Source organism: Protopterus annectens, chromosome 13.part0, assembly GCF_019279795.1.
Source record: "Protopterus annectens isolate FY-2018-M chromosome 13.part0, PAN1.0, whole genome shotgun sequence".
Taxonomy (NCBI): domain Eukaryota; kingdom Metazoa; phylum Chordata; order Ceratodontiformes; family Protopteridae; genus Protopterus; species Protopterus annectens.
In genome coordinates this window covers 471,760,451-471,778,307 of record NC_056747.1, presented here as the reverse complement: position 1 = coordinate 471,778,307, position 17,857 = coordinate 471,760,451, and the positions used below count along the sequence as shown (strand labels likewise).

At 42.0% G+C, this 17,857-nt stretch overlaps 1 protein-coding gene across 1 annotated transcript in view; it reads right to left on the bottom strand.

The window, feature by feature from the left end:
• POM121 (POM121 transmembrane nucleoporin) overlaps window positions 1-17,857 on the bottom strand; it is a 1,129,064-nt gene that overhangs the window by 438,174 nt on the left and 673,033 nt on the right. Inside the window, exons 7-8 of the mRNA XM_044054111.1 lie at window positions 12,380-12,459; window positions 11,419-11,528 (exon numbers count right to left, since the gene is read on the bottom strand). Coding sequence (XP_043910046.1) covers window positions 11,419-11,528; window positions 12,380-12,459 — 190 coding nt within the window. The remainder of the gene's footprint in view (window positions 1-11,418; window positions 11,529-12,379; window positions 12,460-17,857) is intronic.

The window sequence follows — 17,857 nt, the reverse complement described above, 5'->3', positions numbered from 1 at the left end:
TGAACTTGATAGGTTAGAGCCGTGTTCCACAAGGTCATGGCTTGTCTGCATAGGAGATAAGAATGAGTGCCCCCTTGCTTATGTACGTATCACATAACTGTGGTGTTGTCTGTCTTTAATAATAGTTGTCCTGGATGCAGAAGGTCCCTGAAGGCTGTTAGGACATTTTGTACAGCTAATATCTCTTTTTGATTGATGTGAAGATGCATTCGGTCTGTGTCCCACTTGCCCTGAATACATTTTCCTGCCATGTGTGCTCCCCAGGTGTAATCCGAAGCATCTGTTAGTGTCTGCCTGGCTGTGGGTAGAGTGAAAGGTCGTCCCTTGTTTAGGTGACATGCCTGTGCCCACCATCGAAACTCCTGTTGTAGGCAGGGAATTGGTGGTATTACTGCTTCCAAATTGTGACAGTGTTGAGTCAAACCACTTTTTAGGTATCATTGCAATTTCCTCATATGCAGTCTTGGCATATGGTATTAGTAGTATGCAGGATGCCATGAATCCCAAGGCCTGCAGAATTTTTCTTGCAGGGAGTTGGGTGTTTGTTGCCATCAATTGAAAGTACTGAGTCAGTTGTCCTTGCTCGTCTGGCGTGAGATAAGCCATCTGGGTCGTTGTAGTTAAGCTGGCACCCAGGAATATTATCTCTTGAGAGGGCATAGCTTTGACTTCTTTTCGTTTACTGTGTACCCAGGCAAATAGCAACCTTTTTACAAACGCCAGATGCTTTAGAAGAATGTCCTTGCTCTCTGCTTGAAGAAGGCAGTCCAAGTATGGATATATTTGAATTCCTTTTTGTCTGCAAAAATGCAATTACTGGTGCCAGGCACTTTGCGAAGACCCTGGGTGCAGTAGATAAGCCAAAGGGCAGTGCAGAGAATTGGTAATTCATTGAACCAGCTATGAATCTGAGGTATCTTCTGCAATTTTGTCTGATCTGAGGTCCAAAGTAACAAGCCAAGCCTTCTTGCCCAGCATGGGAAGAAGCTGTGTCAACATTTTGAATTTCGGGACATCCAGGTAGAGTAAAAAAGGTCTAGTATGGGTCTCCAGGCTTTGTCCTTTCCGGGGACCAGGAAAAGTCTTGAGTAAAATCCTTATCCTTGTTCCTGTTGTGGCACTTTTTGACTAGCTCTCATGTCCATGAGGGCTGTAATTTGTTTCTGTGCCTCTGCCCATTGATTTGGTGGCAGGTCTGGCATTCCTTTTAGCCTTGGTAGAGTGTGAAAGTGGAACCTGAAACCTTGAGACAATATTCAGAACCCATTTGTCTTGGGTGATTATATGCCATTTTTGTGATAAAAGTGCTAGTTTTCCCCCTAAGGGAGCTGCCAAAAGGTAGGTGCTTGGCATTTGAAGGGGGAAGTCATTGGGACTGTTTCCTAGAAGGTTGTGACTTGTCATCACCTCCTTTTGGGGTTGAAGCACCCCCACTGTCGTGGTCTGCGAGAGCCTTGGGGCTGAGATCTGCCACTTTGTGGTCTGACACTGGAAAGGACCAATTCTTTGAAGGCCAATTTCTGCTAAATCGAGGTGGCTGTACCTGTAAGAGATCATTTTGCCTTACCCTCCATTTTCTTTAATACCTCTTCTGCCTTAACACCAAATAAAATATCCTGCTGTAAAGGATCATCCAATAATTTTGCCTTAACATGATCAGGTAAACCTTGTTCTTTTAACCAAGCATGCCTTCGAATCACAGATCCTGTAACTGCTGCTCTACAAGAAGCCTCTAATGAATCAAAACCACACTGCAGAGTATGTTTTCCCACTTGTTCAGCTACATGCAATAAATCCTGCATTTCCTTATAGTCAGGATGTTCTGAACTTGTAAGCATTTTCAGTTTTAACAGAGACATTAAATATTGTTGGTATTTAAGCATGTGAAACTGGCAGTTTAAAGCTCTCACTGCTAAGGTTGCAGAAGTGTAAACCTTCTTCCCCCATCTGTCTAATGCTCTAGAATCCCTGTCAGAGGGAACTGGATTTTTAGCCATGGAAGTCTTTACCCCTTTGGGACCCTGGGAAATAGTTTCTGGGTCAGCCACAGGGTTTTTATAAAGACATTTGAGAGAGTCAGGGACTCTGTAGTACCCGTCTGGTTTGACTGGAGCAGGGGGCAAAGAATCAGGATTTAAATTGGATTCAGAGAACACAAAATCCACAATATCCAACACTGGCAGAATAGCAAGGGGCCTGTGCTGAGGCAATAAAAGAAAATCTAAGCCTTTTCTTGGATTCTGAGTAATCCTGGCCCTCCCAATGGAAATGCTCCCTCATGGTATGTAAAGTTTCCCCAAAAGAGTAATCCTCAGGAGGAGAGGCTGAAGGAATTGATTCTTCAGCATCAGAGTCCTCATAGGGAGGTAAAGAGTATCCCTGGTCTGAAGAGGAATCAGAAGAAATGGAAACCTGGTCAGAGGAGTCAGTCTGTATCCTGCCTAGGCCTTTTATCAGGAGGGGGGTGGGAACCCCTGAGAGTAATTAAGTCTTCGGCCATTTTGAGCATCTGTTTTTTAGGCATGGAGGCCTGTCCAGGTGAATCCTGTATTTGCTTCTTTGTCTTTAATGGAGTTTTAGACTTGGCTATAGTTTTTATGGTAAGCTGTGAAGGTCTGAAAACACCCTCAGAAGCAGATGCCTGCTCAGCGGCTCCGGACCCATCTAAGGGGCTAGTTTCCGTAGGACCAACACCTTGAGTTTCCAGAGGCCTAGACATCTCCACGTGGGAGTTGGAAGTGGCCTGTGGCTCTGAGGTAGCGGGTGTCAGGGGCTGCGAAAGTGCCTCACTGAGAACAGGCGACTGGCCTAGAAGAGGCTTCATAGTCAGTTTTGGGCCTCGGATGCCGGTCCTTATCCTTGTCTTTGCGTTTTTTGTGTATTTCGGTCGTCAGTTGTTCCGACAGCATGGTATAATTAAACCTTCGGCCAAAGTAATGGCAAGCAAAGTCAAACCGATGTTTAATAGTGCGCTTGTTAAATCTAGCACAAAACTGACAACTAGTGACGTTGTGGTCTGGGCCTAGGCATGGAATACAGTAAGAATGAAAATCCTTATGAGGTATTTGCTTCCCACAAGAAATACAATTGTTAACTTTTACTGACATCAGTCTGAGGCAAGAAAAAGTTTCCCCAACGGGGTACTTGGCTTTATTGAAGACGTTGGTTCTGAAATTCGAATTGAAAATCTCAGGAGTCGGCCGACCGGCACTTGCCAACTGCTTTTGCTTCGGGCACCGCGTGGCAAGAAAGACTGAAGAAAAATGGCGTCGGCTGCATCTTGTATACCCCTGGCGCATTGACATCAGGGAAGAAGCAACAGACGCCGGACCAAGACTTTGGAACTCTGGCAGTCTGCGAGACTGCCTGACTGCAGGATAACCCAAGTGTAATGACTGCAGCAGTGAAACGCTATGATCATCATGCTCTAATGACCTCATAGACAGCAGGGAAATGACTTTTCGGCCTCTGCCCACTGGTTTGGGGGTAGATCTGGGAACCCGTTTGGGGTTGGTAGTGAGTGGAAATAAAATTTGTATCCCTGGGACACTATGTTGAGGACCCAGCAGTCGTTGGTAATGGTGGCCCAGGTGCTTCCGTGGAAGGAGAGTTTTCTTTCTAGGGGCAAGAGCAGGTATGCAGAGGGAGGGGGTGGAAGTGTTAAGTCATTGTGAGTTCTTACCATGAGGGGATGACTTAGTGCACTCTGGTTTTGAAGAAGAGGAACTCCAGTGCTTAAATCTCTGCATTCCCTGGGACTGTTTGAGGGGCCTGCTTCCCCGGGGTCTGGGCTGAGCTGACCTGGAGGGGGCAGGAAAGGACCAGTGCTTGGAGGGGCAGTGCCTACTGAACCTCTGTGTCTGGACCTGCAAGAAGTCTGTCTGCAAAGATTTAGCTTTTTCTTCCTTCTTTAAGACCTCCTCTGCCTTGGTGCCAAATAAGTTGTCCTTGTGCAATGGTGCGTCCATAATTTGGATTTGACATGGTCTGGCAAGGGCTGTTCCTTAAGCCAAGCATGCCTTCTAAGGACAGAACCAGTAACTGCTGCCCTGCAAGATTGCTTCTAGGGTGCCACAACCACTTTGTAAGGTGTGCTTAGTTACTTGACTTGCCAAATGCATTAACTCTTGTAACTATTTTCTGCACAAGCAGGAAAATATATTTTTTGTTTGAGGTGTTCCATGGTATGTTGCTGATATTTCAGCATATGGAACTGACAATTTAGTGCTCTAATAGCAAGAGTAGCAGAGGTGTATACTTTTTTACCCCATCTGTCTAATGCTCTGGAATTCCTAACTGGGGGGGTGGGGATTCTTAGCAAAAGTTGCTTTAATTCCTTTAAGTCCTTGAGAGATAACCTTGGGGTCAGCAGTAGGATTTTTGAAAAGAAATGTGAAAGTCAGGGACTTCATAGTAACTGTCAGGTTTCCTGGGAGCAGGAGGGAGGGTGTCAGGAGTCAAACTGGATTCCATAAAATCATCCACAGCATCCAGGATAGGAAGAATGCCCAGAGGTCTGTGCTGTGAAAGATCTAAGAATTCTCCCAATCTCTTTTTTGACTGACGGTAGTCCTGACATTCCCATCAGAAATGCTCCCTTAAAGTATTAAGGGTTTCCCCAAAGGAAATGTCCTCGGGTGGAGAGGCTGAAGGGATGGATTCCTCTGCATCATAATTCTCATAAGCAGAGAGGGGTTGCATATCTTCATATTCAGATGCATCAGAGTCATCAGACTCTTGTTCAGATAAAACTACTGGGGACAAATCTTCTTTTGGAAGGGGTAGCCTGGCTTCCCCTGTTAAGCATTATAAGGTCTTCCGCCTTTTTAAGCATCTGAGACTCAGGCAAGGAAGTAGGTGCCAGAGACTGGGTTATCGTTTTTTTGGGTGTGGTTTGTACCCTGGGCCCTAGAAACTCAGTAGTTTTCGTAAGAATGGTAGATGCGAAAGAAATCGGTTTGAGTCGAGAATCGGTAGTGTGAAGTACTTCCTCGAAGCCAGTGTCTGCTCAGCGGCTGTGGACCAATCCAAGGTAGAGACATCCGCAGGAGCCTTGGTTGAGGAGTCTCGCGGCATACCAGACTCCGAAAGGGTCTCAATAGCGGCCTGTGAATACATAGAAGCGAGCTTAAGGGGCTACAAAAGCTCCTCACTGAGGACTGGAGAACTGACTAGCTTAACAGAAGCATCGTCAGCAGTTTTGGACCTGTGCGGTCTGTCTTTACCCTTACTTTTTTGGTATTTCTGCTGTCGGATGGCTTACCGAAGCCATATCGGAACTTGAGGACTGAGAGCGAAAATATCTAGCTACAATAAGGGCGCCCAATGATGTATAGTTCTGGCATTGAACAAAGCACAAAAGCGACAGCCCATGGTTTGGGCCTAAGCAAGTGGTGCAGTAAGAAGAATTCTCGGTGTGACATTTGCTTTCCACAGGTGAGAAAATGGTTAACTTTTTCTGACATTGGTTAGGGCAAGAAAAAAAGATCCTCAAAGGGGTACTTAGCTTTAGAAGACTTCAACTTCAGTTTGGAAATGAAAAATTCAGGTAGCAGCCGACCAAGCACTCATGCGAACTGCTTCGGGATCCTCTGCAAGAAAGATTGATGTAATGGTGTCAGCTGCCTTATTTTATACCACTAATGACCTGACATAAGTCCTGGGGCAACGGCAACTGATACAGAAATACTAAGCCCCTGGTATTCGGGCAGACTGAGGGCTACCCTGGCAAGGATAACCCATACGTGATGACTGCAACAGTGAAACGCAAAGAACATCTACTGAACCTATCACCACACCAGCAAAAAACAAACTTTTCCAAAGCAAACTATGGCCTACTAAGCAAGGGTATAAAAGGTTTTATATCATCTGCAATCATAATGACTCCTATACACAAGTGTATGCAAATGCCCTGCACAAACAGTTAAGTAACTGTATAGACTCATCTGTGCCTGACTGGATTAAAATCCGGTCCTCCCAAAAAAACAAGCCACAATGGTAGACCTCTAATATAAACAGATTACATAACAAAAGAAAATGATTATCAAGAACAAGAGGGAACTGACTCTGCAGAGGAAGAATTCTCTTCATAGCTTTAACAAGCAAATCAGAAATCCTGTAAAGTCACCTAAAGCTAATTACGAAGGTAAAACTAACCAAGGATAACCATAACGTATTATTTAATTATGCCCTAAATCTAAAAGGGAATGCCCAGCTATGTGCCAAACTGGTAGCAGATAGTACCACTCATACTACACCACAGGAAATTGTCAACCTGCTAGCTGACAGATTTGGTGCAAACTTCACCCCCCCCGTCCCCACCTGCCATACCTCAAAGCATTCAGACACCAGTCCTCTGCCTAGTATCTCTAGATATCAGGCTATACCTGTGCTCTCCAAAGCCAAAAACAATGCCTCAACGGGACCAGATAACATCCCAAGTTGCTTAATTAAGCAATCTAAAACAGGACCTAGCAGACCCACTTGGAGTTCTCTCTAACCATGACACGAGAACTGGCTTTGTTCCAGCAGAATGAAGAGCAGCAACTATAATTCCCTTGCACAAAAGGGAGCCATCAACTGACCCTGGGAACTACAGACCCACAAGTCTGACCAACTTCAGCTGCAAGGCCACAGAAAGAAACATCATGAACCTTAACCAAGACAAAGGTGACCTTCAAACTCTAGACAGTTCGGCTTTAAGGGTAGATCATGCTTAATAAACCTAGTAGACTTATTTGAGAAAGTCACTGGAGCCCTGGATGAAGGTAAGACTGTACATATTGCCCATCTTAACCTAGCTAAGGCTTTTGACACAATCTTCCACTCAAGTATCATTGAGAAACTCTCCCAGCTGGGGGATTAACCCTTGCATCACTAGATGGGTTAGTCAAACTGGCTCACCGACAGAACACACTGTCAAAGTTGTTGACTCCACCTCTATCGGTAGACCAGTCACCAGTGGTGTACCACAAGGATCTGTGCTGGGCCCTTTACTGTTTGGAATCTATTTCTTAGAAGTCCAGCCTAAAGCAGAAGGCCTTTGGCTTGCACCAAAGTAGGCTGATGACTGCAAACTGTGAAATCACTGAGTCCCCCAATGATGTTAACATATTACAGGAGGAACTAACAGACAAGTGACGGATGCCAAAGCCATGGTCTAAAACTAAACATACAAAAGAGCATTACTACCTTCTTTGGCAAAGCAGAATTCCCTGCAAATCACAGCATTGACAGCTCACCGCTAAGTTAAAATCCAGTGGTGCAAGATCCAAGAACACGGTAGATGTCAATATGAACTTTGACTGCCAGGTTTCCACAGTGGTAAAGAAAACCTTCTATGGATAAGTAAGACCATACATTCAGGTAACTGCACTGTACTCAATCCTCATGGACCATTAATAGAGTACAATACTCCTTTCTGCATGTACCTCAACAGACACCTGCAGCAGCTGGAAAGACCACAGAGGTTTCTCACTAAGAAAATATAGGGCTTCCAAACCATGACTTGTGTAGACAGACTAAAAGCCCTGTCACTGTACTCTGGTGGTGATATGCGACTTGCCCCTGGCCTACAGAGCAGTATTTGACCCTGCCCGGAGAGATATGCTGCATACCCACAAGTCAAATGGCAAAAGTCACTTGGCTCTAAGGATCTTAACCTAGCTTGTGACAGTAACAGAATATTCTGGAGAGACAGACATCTCTTGCTACTCTGGAATAAACTTGCAATACACATGAAGCAAAGCTCCTCACTGACCCTATTCAAGCGCAACCTGGACAAATGGAAGAGAGACCACAAATTCACCCCAGGGGTGGCAACCATGTCCCTCATGGACAGGGGAAGTCAGTGTTTCAGACTCGCTCTGAAAATTACTCCCATTTAACCAAGGACAATTGAGGCAACTCAGGATTAACATGGCTAGGCTTGTAACCTCCTATGAACCTGTACCTGAGCAGACAGTAACAGACAGCATTATGGGAGAGGATATTGCCTCCATTGTACAGAAAGCTTTCTACATGGCCAACCTCATTAGTAAGGGTATCTCATTCAGGGACAGGGAGGTCATAACATCTCTGTATTCTTCCCTTATAGGACCTATTGAGTACAATGCCCCTTTTTGGCATGTACCTCACAAAGCACATGCAAGCAGCTGGAGACACCACAGATGTTCCTCACCAAGAAAATTCTGAGCCTCAAACATCTACCCTACACAGGCTAAAATCCCAGTCTCTATTCAGTTTCATACAGACTCCTCAGAGGTGACCTGTGTGGCATACAAAGCAATCTCAGAACCCATATTGACGAGACTGCTGCATATCCGCAAGTCAAGCTCCACTTGGGTAACCCTCATGCGCGACCTCAACCTGGTTTTTGACAACAGGACTTGCTGGCAGGACAGATGTGTCCCAGACACTCCCCCTTCTGTGGAATAGACTCCCTTTCCATATCAGAGTACCTCATTAACCCTTAAGCGTGATCTGGATAGGGAACAGAAAATACACTCCTGGGATTCCACGCAAGTCCCTGCTGGACAGGGGCTTTGGGTGCTGACTTGTCAGAACAGGGGCTAAATTCTTGGCTAGGGTTAACGGCCTCAGGGCCAACAGCCTAGTAACTTCACATGATCCTATGACGCCATGTCTGGGCTTCAGAAGGCAGCCATTCAAGATAAAAGGCCCACATTTAGCATTACTATCCAAAAGTACCACTACGGGACAAACACTTCGAGCTGTCTTCTGCACCCAAGAATTTTATGGAGGACAAAAAATTTAAAGCCAAGGACCAACTTTGAACCTCAAGAATGGTCTGTAGTCCTTGTAGGCATGCAAAAGTACAATTCCTTCAGGGACAACGTGATCAGAAATACCCTTAGAGTAATGGAAGTAGTGACTACAGGGTCAACACCTTGAATTCAGGCATCTTTAAAACTCTTAGATTTTATACATAAAAAATGCATTTAACAGTCTTTCTTGGGAACTAGAGAAAAGTAGGAGAAATTTAACAGTTCTTCTCACTCTTGCACCTCCAATACATCAATGCCTAGCAATTGCTGAACCAGGATCACATTAAATATTAAACTGAACCTTCAAAACCAGAGATTCCCCATGGAGGGAAGAACCCAAATTCAATTTTCTAGCCTTCCAAAACAATGTTTAGATGGTTCAAAGCCCTAGAAAAATGGTAAAATTAGTGAAGGCGTACAGAAGGACCAAATGACAAATCAAATGCTGCTTGGACTCTGTTTCCCAGTGGGAGTAGGTTTGCATCAGGGATCAGCCCTGACCCCACTCTGCTCATTAATTAGGTAGTCTGCAGACCATTTCTAGCTTAGCCATACAAATATTCAGAAGTTCTCTCTAGTGGCGAGGGCAGAATTTGAGGCTGCCCATCCAATCTAGGTTTACCCTGAAGGTGGCAAGGGTGCTACTCTGCTTAATATGGAATGGAAAGTGGTTCCAGAGGGGAGGGATATAATGGGACACAAATCAACCCAATGTGTCTTATCTGCTGATGGTTTATTTTCTTTAAGAGTGTACTTGAAGTACCACTAGTTCTTTTAAGGACTAGGTTGTCATACTAGTGATGTACTAGTACGACAACCCAGTCACACTGGTGCTGTACTACAGCAGCAAACAAGTAGGAGAAGACAGTTCTTAACATAGTAGTATGCAGATATGGCCTTACAAGCAGACAGGAAGTTCAGTAAATTACAGGGAAGTGGAATGCAAAACTTAAGATGCAGGATGAAACCGAGTTCAACAAGACAATCGTACTACTAATCCAGGACAGTTATGGCAGCAAAAGGGGAATTCAAAAGAAACTGAAAATGGAGATAGAATGGAAGATGGTGTAACATTTACTGCTTGAAGCATGTCGGTCTGGTTAAGAAAAGTCAGAATGAGTAAGAACTAGAATCAGAGATGCTACAGGCAAATGGTACAAGTGTCAGGGGTACTACATGACAGAAGACCACAGACTCCGAAAAAAGTTGCACAACTACTGCTGCTTTAATGGCAAACAAACCTAGGTATTGAAGGCAGAGCAAATGAAGTTTGAGGTAATGCATGTGAAGTACCAAAGATGAGCAGTAGGATGTATGCTCTGGGACAGAAAAATTAGGACAGAGCAAAAGCCAAAGCAGCCCAAACTGTGAGAAGCCAACAGATTACAGTGGTCTGGTCATATGAACAATAAAGCAGAAGGTGATTTAGTAAAGCAGGTTTGGGCAAGAGAGAAAAGGCAAAAGGAGAGAGGAGGGAGCCAAGCATGAAATGGATGGATTGCATTACAAAAGATGCGACAACTGGGCACAGCTGAAGGTAGAATGGCTCTGGAGAGGGGTAAGCAAAAGTTGACATATCATCCTAACCAGTGGACAATGGTGAAAATGAAGTTGACTGATGGCTTGACTAGGACTTTTTTTCTCCCTGTCACTCAGTAGGGTACTGGGGTCCAGTATCAACTTCCACATTTGGAAGCCTTCAAGGAATGACAATGGGGTCCAACAAAGGGTTCACTACTGAGATGGATGGATGTAGCACCCTGTAAGAACATGTCCATCTTCTTAAGCATGGAAGAATGGGAATCCTATTGCAAATCAAGCTGTTCAAGAGGATATCAAAGGGTTCAGAAAAGTGGAAGCAACTGCTATGGGTTGAAGCTCCTTCAAGTACCTTTCTCATCTCGTATCTGTCACTTACTGACCTTTTGTCCCAGTACAGAAGTCACCAAACTGACACATCATCCTGTGGGGATCCTAAATACAAACTTCACTTCATAAGACTTGTATCCAAGGGTGGAACAGCTGTAGCCAGACACCTGCCTGAAAATGCCTGCTTGCTGCCACAATTCTTCCCTATGCATCTGATACCCTATATTAATTTGCAACTGGGATCCCAGCTCTTAGATAAGGCAAACCAACAGTTTGCAGTGTGCTCTAGGGAGGGTGCCCTCTGAGGTGTAAATAAAAAAAAAAAAAAAAAAAACCAAAAAAAAAACTTAAAACTTCACACAATCCTTACGTTTCAGCACCACCAACCGTCTTCTAAATGGGTTAGAGACTGTGGGTTGGGTTATTTCTCCTGACAAATATATACTAAGGATGTCTACAATTTTAATAAAATGCACTTTCTTGGTTCTCTGACCAAATCATGATAGTAGGGTTTAATTAAACAGACACTGCATTTATAGACTGGACTACAACTATACCTATACAAGCTATACTTGCATCAAAAGATTTAATGACTTAATTTGAAACTTTCAAATTATCTAAGAAAATTTACTCAACTACTTTACAGTAGTTGTGCAATTCATAGAAAGTTCAGAGAAACTACTTCCAAACATGCAGACACATTTCTAAATGCAAAGAAATATATACAAACTATAATATCCACAGTAAAACAGCGATAACATACCAATATAAGTGGTTCTTTTCGCACAGGCAAAAGTGGTACCTTCCTCCTACGTTTCCCATCACCTTCTGATGTAGAAGCAAATGCAAAGGTGGACTGTGGAGAGCTTTTGGCTGTGTGCAAAAATAACATTAGTCTGTCTGCTCTGTTTCAGACATTTAAAACAATGGGTAAATGTACTTAAATGACAACAGGCACTTGTCTAATATCAAGCAAGCAAAGTAAATTCAAACTGTAGTTTACTCCCTTAATGTCATGACGACATGTCTAAGCTGTATACAGCCAACACCCGCTAAGCTCTAGTGAAATTCTTCCTGCAATAACAGTTTTAAACAACCTATATTTCCCATTACTTCAAACTCAGAATGCCCACTTCATAAATAAACCCCACAATTCACTATCCATGTTTTACTATCATCTTTAGTTAGTTGTAATGTATCACATCTTCACACTTCAGTTGGAAATGCAAATTGCTTGAAAAACAAGCATTAACATATCAGAAACCACTGTAGCAAGAAATATAAAGTGCACAGTGCTACAGAAGTAATTTGTCAAGCTCTTGATATACTTGAGCTTATACCGCATTTACTCCAAAACCATCTCATGGAAACTTAAGACATCAGAATGTAGTCATTCTTCTTTTCAAAAGGCAAGACAGGCAGATTTAGTATGGGCATAGAAACCACTAAAAAGTAATATGCACAGTTCAAGACCAGCTTTGGATGTTGTATAACACATACATGAACAGATAAGGAAGATTTATCTGGGACCACTGACTGTAAGCTGCAATGCAAGAGACTAACCGCATTTAGCCACTAAAAGACATGAAAACAAAACTGCCAAGGTAAACTTTTACCTGATGGAGCAGGAGGTGATGAAATGGTATCTGAATTTCATACAAAGGAATCAACAAATCTGTCAGCCAAATTACACCAAAAAAGTAAAAATACAATTACGTGTTTACCTTTTTCTTTGAGCTGAGCTTGTTCTACTTTATCCTTCTTTACTGGGGTAGATGTGTTGGAATCTTGTGGTTCCTCTGCCCTATAACAAAACAATCAAAAATCACGCGCTTGCTTCTATTTCAGATAACCACACCACCTTCTAAAATTCGTTTCTGCCTTTGGCGGAAAGAACTCTGCCATACAGTTTGAAAAATACTTCCTCTTTTTGCAAGTTTGTGCAAATAGACAATTACAAGCCTGAGACCAAGAACATCATGAAATAACCCCATCTATTCTGAAGGAGATCTATCCAGTCTGATTAAAACAGTTTTATACCTTGCAATATACATACAGCTTTACTCTATTTCCTTACAGACAAGAGACCAAATGCAGTCAAGAACTTCTAAAATCCCTTTTAAAAAAGTTATCTAACCACAAGACTGCCTCATTGACTACTCAGAATATCAAACTTAAAACATTAGCTCTGCCCACACTAATATGCATTAGAAAAAGCTCTGAATAAAGCACCTTTGGAACTTCCCAACTAGCTTAAACTTGAGCAATAGTAAATTCCATCCATACATCTTTTTCTGCAACATTTTTACTGTTCAAGAATGCTACTTTATGCATGAGGAGCAGCCCTGACCCAGTGGACCCTTAAATTTGTAAACAATACAGTAATAAACCCATGAAGATGTGCAACAGATTGTTCTATATGATCAGAAAGGATGCGCTCTTAAAATGGTTCATCTTTGACTGAATTTGGCCATTTCTGAAGTTTTCCTTATACAAAGGTGTGCGCAACCTCTACGACAACATACCAGGATGCCACATCTCAGAAGATAGTCTGATTACCATCAAAACTGCCAGTTCACATCCAATCATTTCCAGCAAATAAAAACAATTATATTAAAAACAGCTTTTGATACCAACAGTGATAAACTCGCAAGAACCTCTGCAAACAGCTACCGTATGAAGAGTCCCTCCAGACAAGAGGTTAATGAGGACCTGCCAGAGTCTCCTCACAGATCAAATACTGTAGGATCACATGTTAATATTCAAGACTGCAAAGTCTCTGCAGTGGGTCCATGACCACAAAGAGTATGTAGATACACCCAATAGGAAGGAAATTGGAAACAGCTAAGAGGTGAAAGTTTTAGAAGGCTTACTAAATTACTAAAATACCAATGAAGTCCGAACTTTGCTGTCACTCTGCCAAGTACTAATATTCGATTAGGACTGAGTGATCAAGTCTCCACAATACAAACTACGAAGAATACCCTCCTGACACATACAACTGTAGTTGTCATGCCCTTTGCAGACCATTCTAACAGCTTTTTGTAGAGGGTGCCTTCCTGATAATCCACTTAGATGGTCTTGCTCAGCTACTGACAACCCATTTCCCCTGAGCAATGACTAAAATATGCCAACGTAAAGTACTTTAACAGCTCTATGAACAGATGTGTCACAATCCCAAATCTCAAAAACTTGGGTTTAGCCACATTCTCCCTCACCCTTTTCCCTGAAAAGGCATACCGATTTTGTGCAGAGTAACACAGAGGAGTGTTTGTAGAAAGCAAATGCAGTATAGCAGAAAGCAAACATACTGTGAAAATCTCTAGAAACTCAAGCTATACACAAAACCCAGAGATAAGACAGTAGCTTCAGACAACCCCCCCCTAAAACTGACAATTACACCACCTTACACAGGTGCACTACCTTCTCTATGGGGGGGGGGGGGGGGTAAACCATAAAAGTTTGGTAGATGGGAAGGTACAGGAACCCCTATAGCACAGTTATGTCAAAACCTGTCCTATCTTTGGGCTACAGCTCTACTATGCAGTTTTCATTACTTAAGCAGTAGTTCAAGTGGCATTATCCAAAGGATCCTGAAATACTGCTGCAGTAAACTGCTCAAGTCAATGTGTGCTGTAGTACAATGAGCTCTCAGCTAGAGCGCATTAACTGCATATCAAAGCAAAAGACACTACAGCTGGCTATCAAGTTGCATAAGGTTTGCTTATAGGCAAGTTTTAGGCAATCAGTTTTCTTCAAAATGTCTCTTCCTAGTACAGTATGCCTCAGCAGTCCTTGGACATTCAGCATGTGCTGCAAAACACTCCTTTATTCTTATAATTTTGAAAAATGGCATACATAGGACTTGACTGAGATACTGCAGAGACAACCACAGAAAGCAAGTTTAAGGAAACACTTTCATTCTAAAAGGCTGCATAGGAAGACTTGAATGAAGCAACCTGTAACAAGAGTTTTGTCTGTAAGATGACTGCTAGGAATCAAGATATTCAGGCACTGAATTAGCTAGGTCTAAAGAAGATACTGTTATCCAACAAAAACTGTAAATGCCACTAAGGGAAGTACTCCCTCTTGGACACAGGCAAAACTACTAGGAAGCAGCTGACCATTTAATTGGGTGCTAGCTGGGGAATGTACTTTGATGGAAGAGTAACATTCAACACGATTAAGAAAATCCAACATTTTAGCAACTCAGCAGTTATCAGTACCTACCACCCTTAACTGCTACCCACAAAATTAAATCTCTTCCATTTTTGAAGGCATGACTTTCGAGATGTTGATGTTATGACATCTCTGGGGAATAAGCCCTGTTGTGGAGAAGAAAATATTTTCAGTAATCAATATTGCATCTAGTTTACTAAATACATTTCCTGTTTAAATGTCCTTTCAACAGTGACAGCAGACAAAGCATTATTTAATTTGTTGTGACAGCAGACAAACTGTTTTAATTTGTTGTGTAGTTAGTAAATAGGAAATAAAGTAGCAAGAGCTATATTATGTGCTCAGGACACTTCTCAAAGAGCAACGGTTAAACCTAGCTCTGCAGCAAAGCAGTTAAGGATTCACACTACTTCTAGCTAACATTTTAAACTTCAAGATTAAAACCTGAGACGCTGTAATTGCACATATCATTTGGTATAGTCTTGTGTTCAGTTTTGACCGCTGAGTTTACATAATATTAGGATCTCACTTTATGACTTTAAATAAATGGGTGAAATAAATTTTTTGCCAAGGAATACTGTGAGATTCGGTACTGAAGCACGCACATATACAAAACTGCTGTGAAATAGTGTAAGATCCAGTAGAGTAGCCATTATCTTTCTAGTGCATGGAAAATACAGCCACTTTTACTGAATGACAGTGCATGCAAATACAGAAAAAGGGAAACAACTGTGTGTCCTTTTATGGGCATCTCTGCCGCCCCCAAGCAATAAAGTCCTTCCGTCAAGTAATTTGTATGGAATTATGAGATCTCTGCTGCATCACGACTGCAGAAAATTAACAACCAGCCATCTTTAAATTCCCATTCAAGGACCTTCACATGTACCTTTTCAGCTGGATACAAGAATATAGGTAGTGTAAATAATAAAATGGATACATTTTGAGACTCCCAAAACTAAAGTAATAGCTTTAACTGAAATGTGACCCAGTGACACTTCTTGGCTCCCCAGGGGTATTAATTTATTCTGACTATTTTCAGGTAACAGACTTGCAAAAATATGTGGGGGATTGTACTTGCTTTAATCAGGAAATTCTTCATCCTGTCTCTCATACTGTTTGCTAAAACCAATTCTATATCTGACACCAAACTAAAACTGGCTAATGCTTCAGAGCATGCTAGGTGCACACACAGAAATCCTAAAAGGAATAATGTACATCTTCCACCCGTGTCTGTACCTCAACTACAAGGCACACTTGAACCGTTTCAGTATACCAAACACCATAAGCTAATACTAGCTTATGTTTACTAGGAATGGAATCTTTGATACAAATTCCAGATTTTATTGGTCTAACCCACATAGTACAATATGGAACAAGACCAAACTATAAAACAAACAAAAAGCCAACCATCAGTACTTTAACTGATTTCCCAAAGAGGACAAGTACACACTACCCAACACATTTAGTGGCAACTGCCCTATAATAACCAAAAATCTATCAAAACAGTACACCACATAATTGAATAGATCCAGCCATGATTCTGACTAATCCACCTTGTAACTAAACTTGGGACACATACACTGGACGACAGAACACAACTTGCTTACCCAATTACAACTGTTTCAGCTCAATTTGCTCTGCACAACACAGACTATTTTCATTAACAAAACCAAACCAAGACAGAGAGAGGCAAGAATAATATCTCCTGTATGCTTGGAACCCTAAAAACACAAAGTTAAGCTGGAAACTAATATAGTAAAGATTCACTGCATTAGACAACCACAAACACTTGCCTAGGACAACCAAAACATTTGTCAGACACCATTCTTGGCATCAATAAGCTTTCTCCAGAAACTACTAATAAACATTTAATACAGCATTAATAAACAGCATTAAACAAAATATTTTTACAACTCCATACCCTCACATAGATGTTCTGTTCCTCCCCAGTGTTCAACTGTTTCATCATAAAAATATTGGAGTATCCCAAGTTCTGTTTTAAAAGAAAAAGTAACTCCATCACAGGTAAGGAATATGTTACAAAAACAGACATTTACTAGGTATATAACACAGGGACCCTGCATATAAATAATCCATAGATATATCTATATTTAATATAATGCCACGAAAATTGATTAATATGACATCTGTTTATTTTCAGTTTTCATTAACTTATTTTTTTATATTGGTTTGTGTCATGTATTTATATTACTCTGTTCAAAATGTCAACTTTGTATTGTCTTTACCACTTGTGACAGAGTCCATGGACCAGTTTTACTACCTAATTTAAAGTAAATAAAATAAAAAAATTGTGTGTTGTAATAGCATTTGTCTTTTAGACAGTGGTAAAATTAATAGGATGTGGTGCCGTGGGGAATCCAAGGACTTGAGCAGTCTATATTTAGGGTATAATCCTCCAGGGTATGGGGAGTATTGAGAAGATGTAGCCTGTTTTCAGCAGTGCACCTGGAGCTGGTGACCTGATACTTTTTTTTCTAACTATGACTGGAGAAGCTTGATAAGAAAAAAGAAATGTGCACAATGATGTGGGACATTTGACAACTGCCTTTGTTGTATAGATAAAATGAAACCGTATTTGTATACATGGCTGACTGCCTCTCATGACAGCAATCCACTTGTTGGAACTATTTTTTGTACATGCAACATATTTACAGTCAGTAGTGTTTTAGTCTTGTGCAAGCACAGGGATTAACTACTAATCTGTCATACTTAAGGGTTATACTTGGGATGGACAGGAGGGACAAGTTCCTAACCCAGAGACTACACATACTCTGGAACAAAAGTACAGTTTTGTACCTACCATAAATGTAGATGTCCGAACTGGATAGCATCTGCAGTCATAACAACTGGGTTGTCCTGTCGTCAGGCAGCCCTTCAGTCGGCCGGATTCCAAAGTCCGGGTCCGGCTTCGGCTGATGTCGCACTTCACCCGACGTCATCTCTGTTGGCCTTCGGGTATAAAGGCATCAGCCGACGCCATTTTCCTCAGTGTTTCTTGCCCC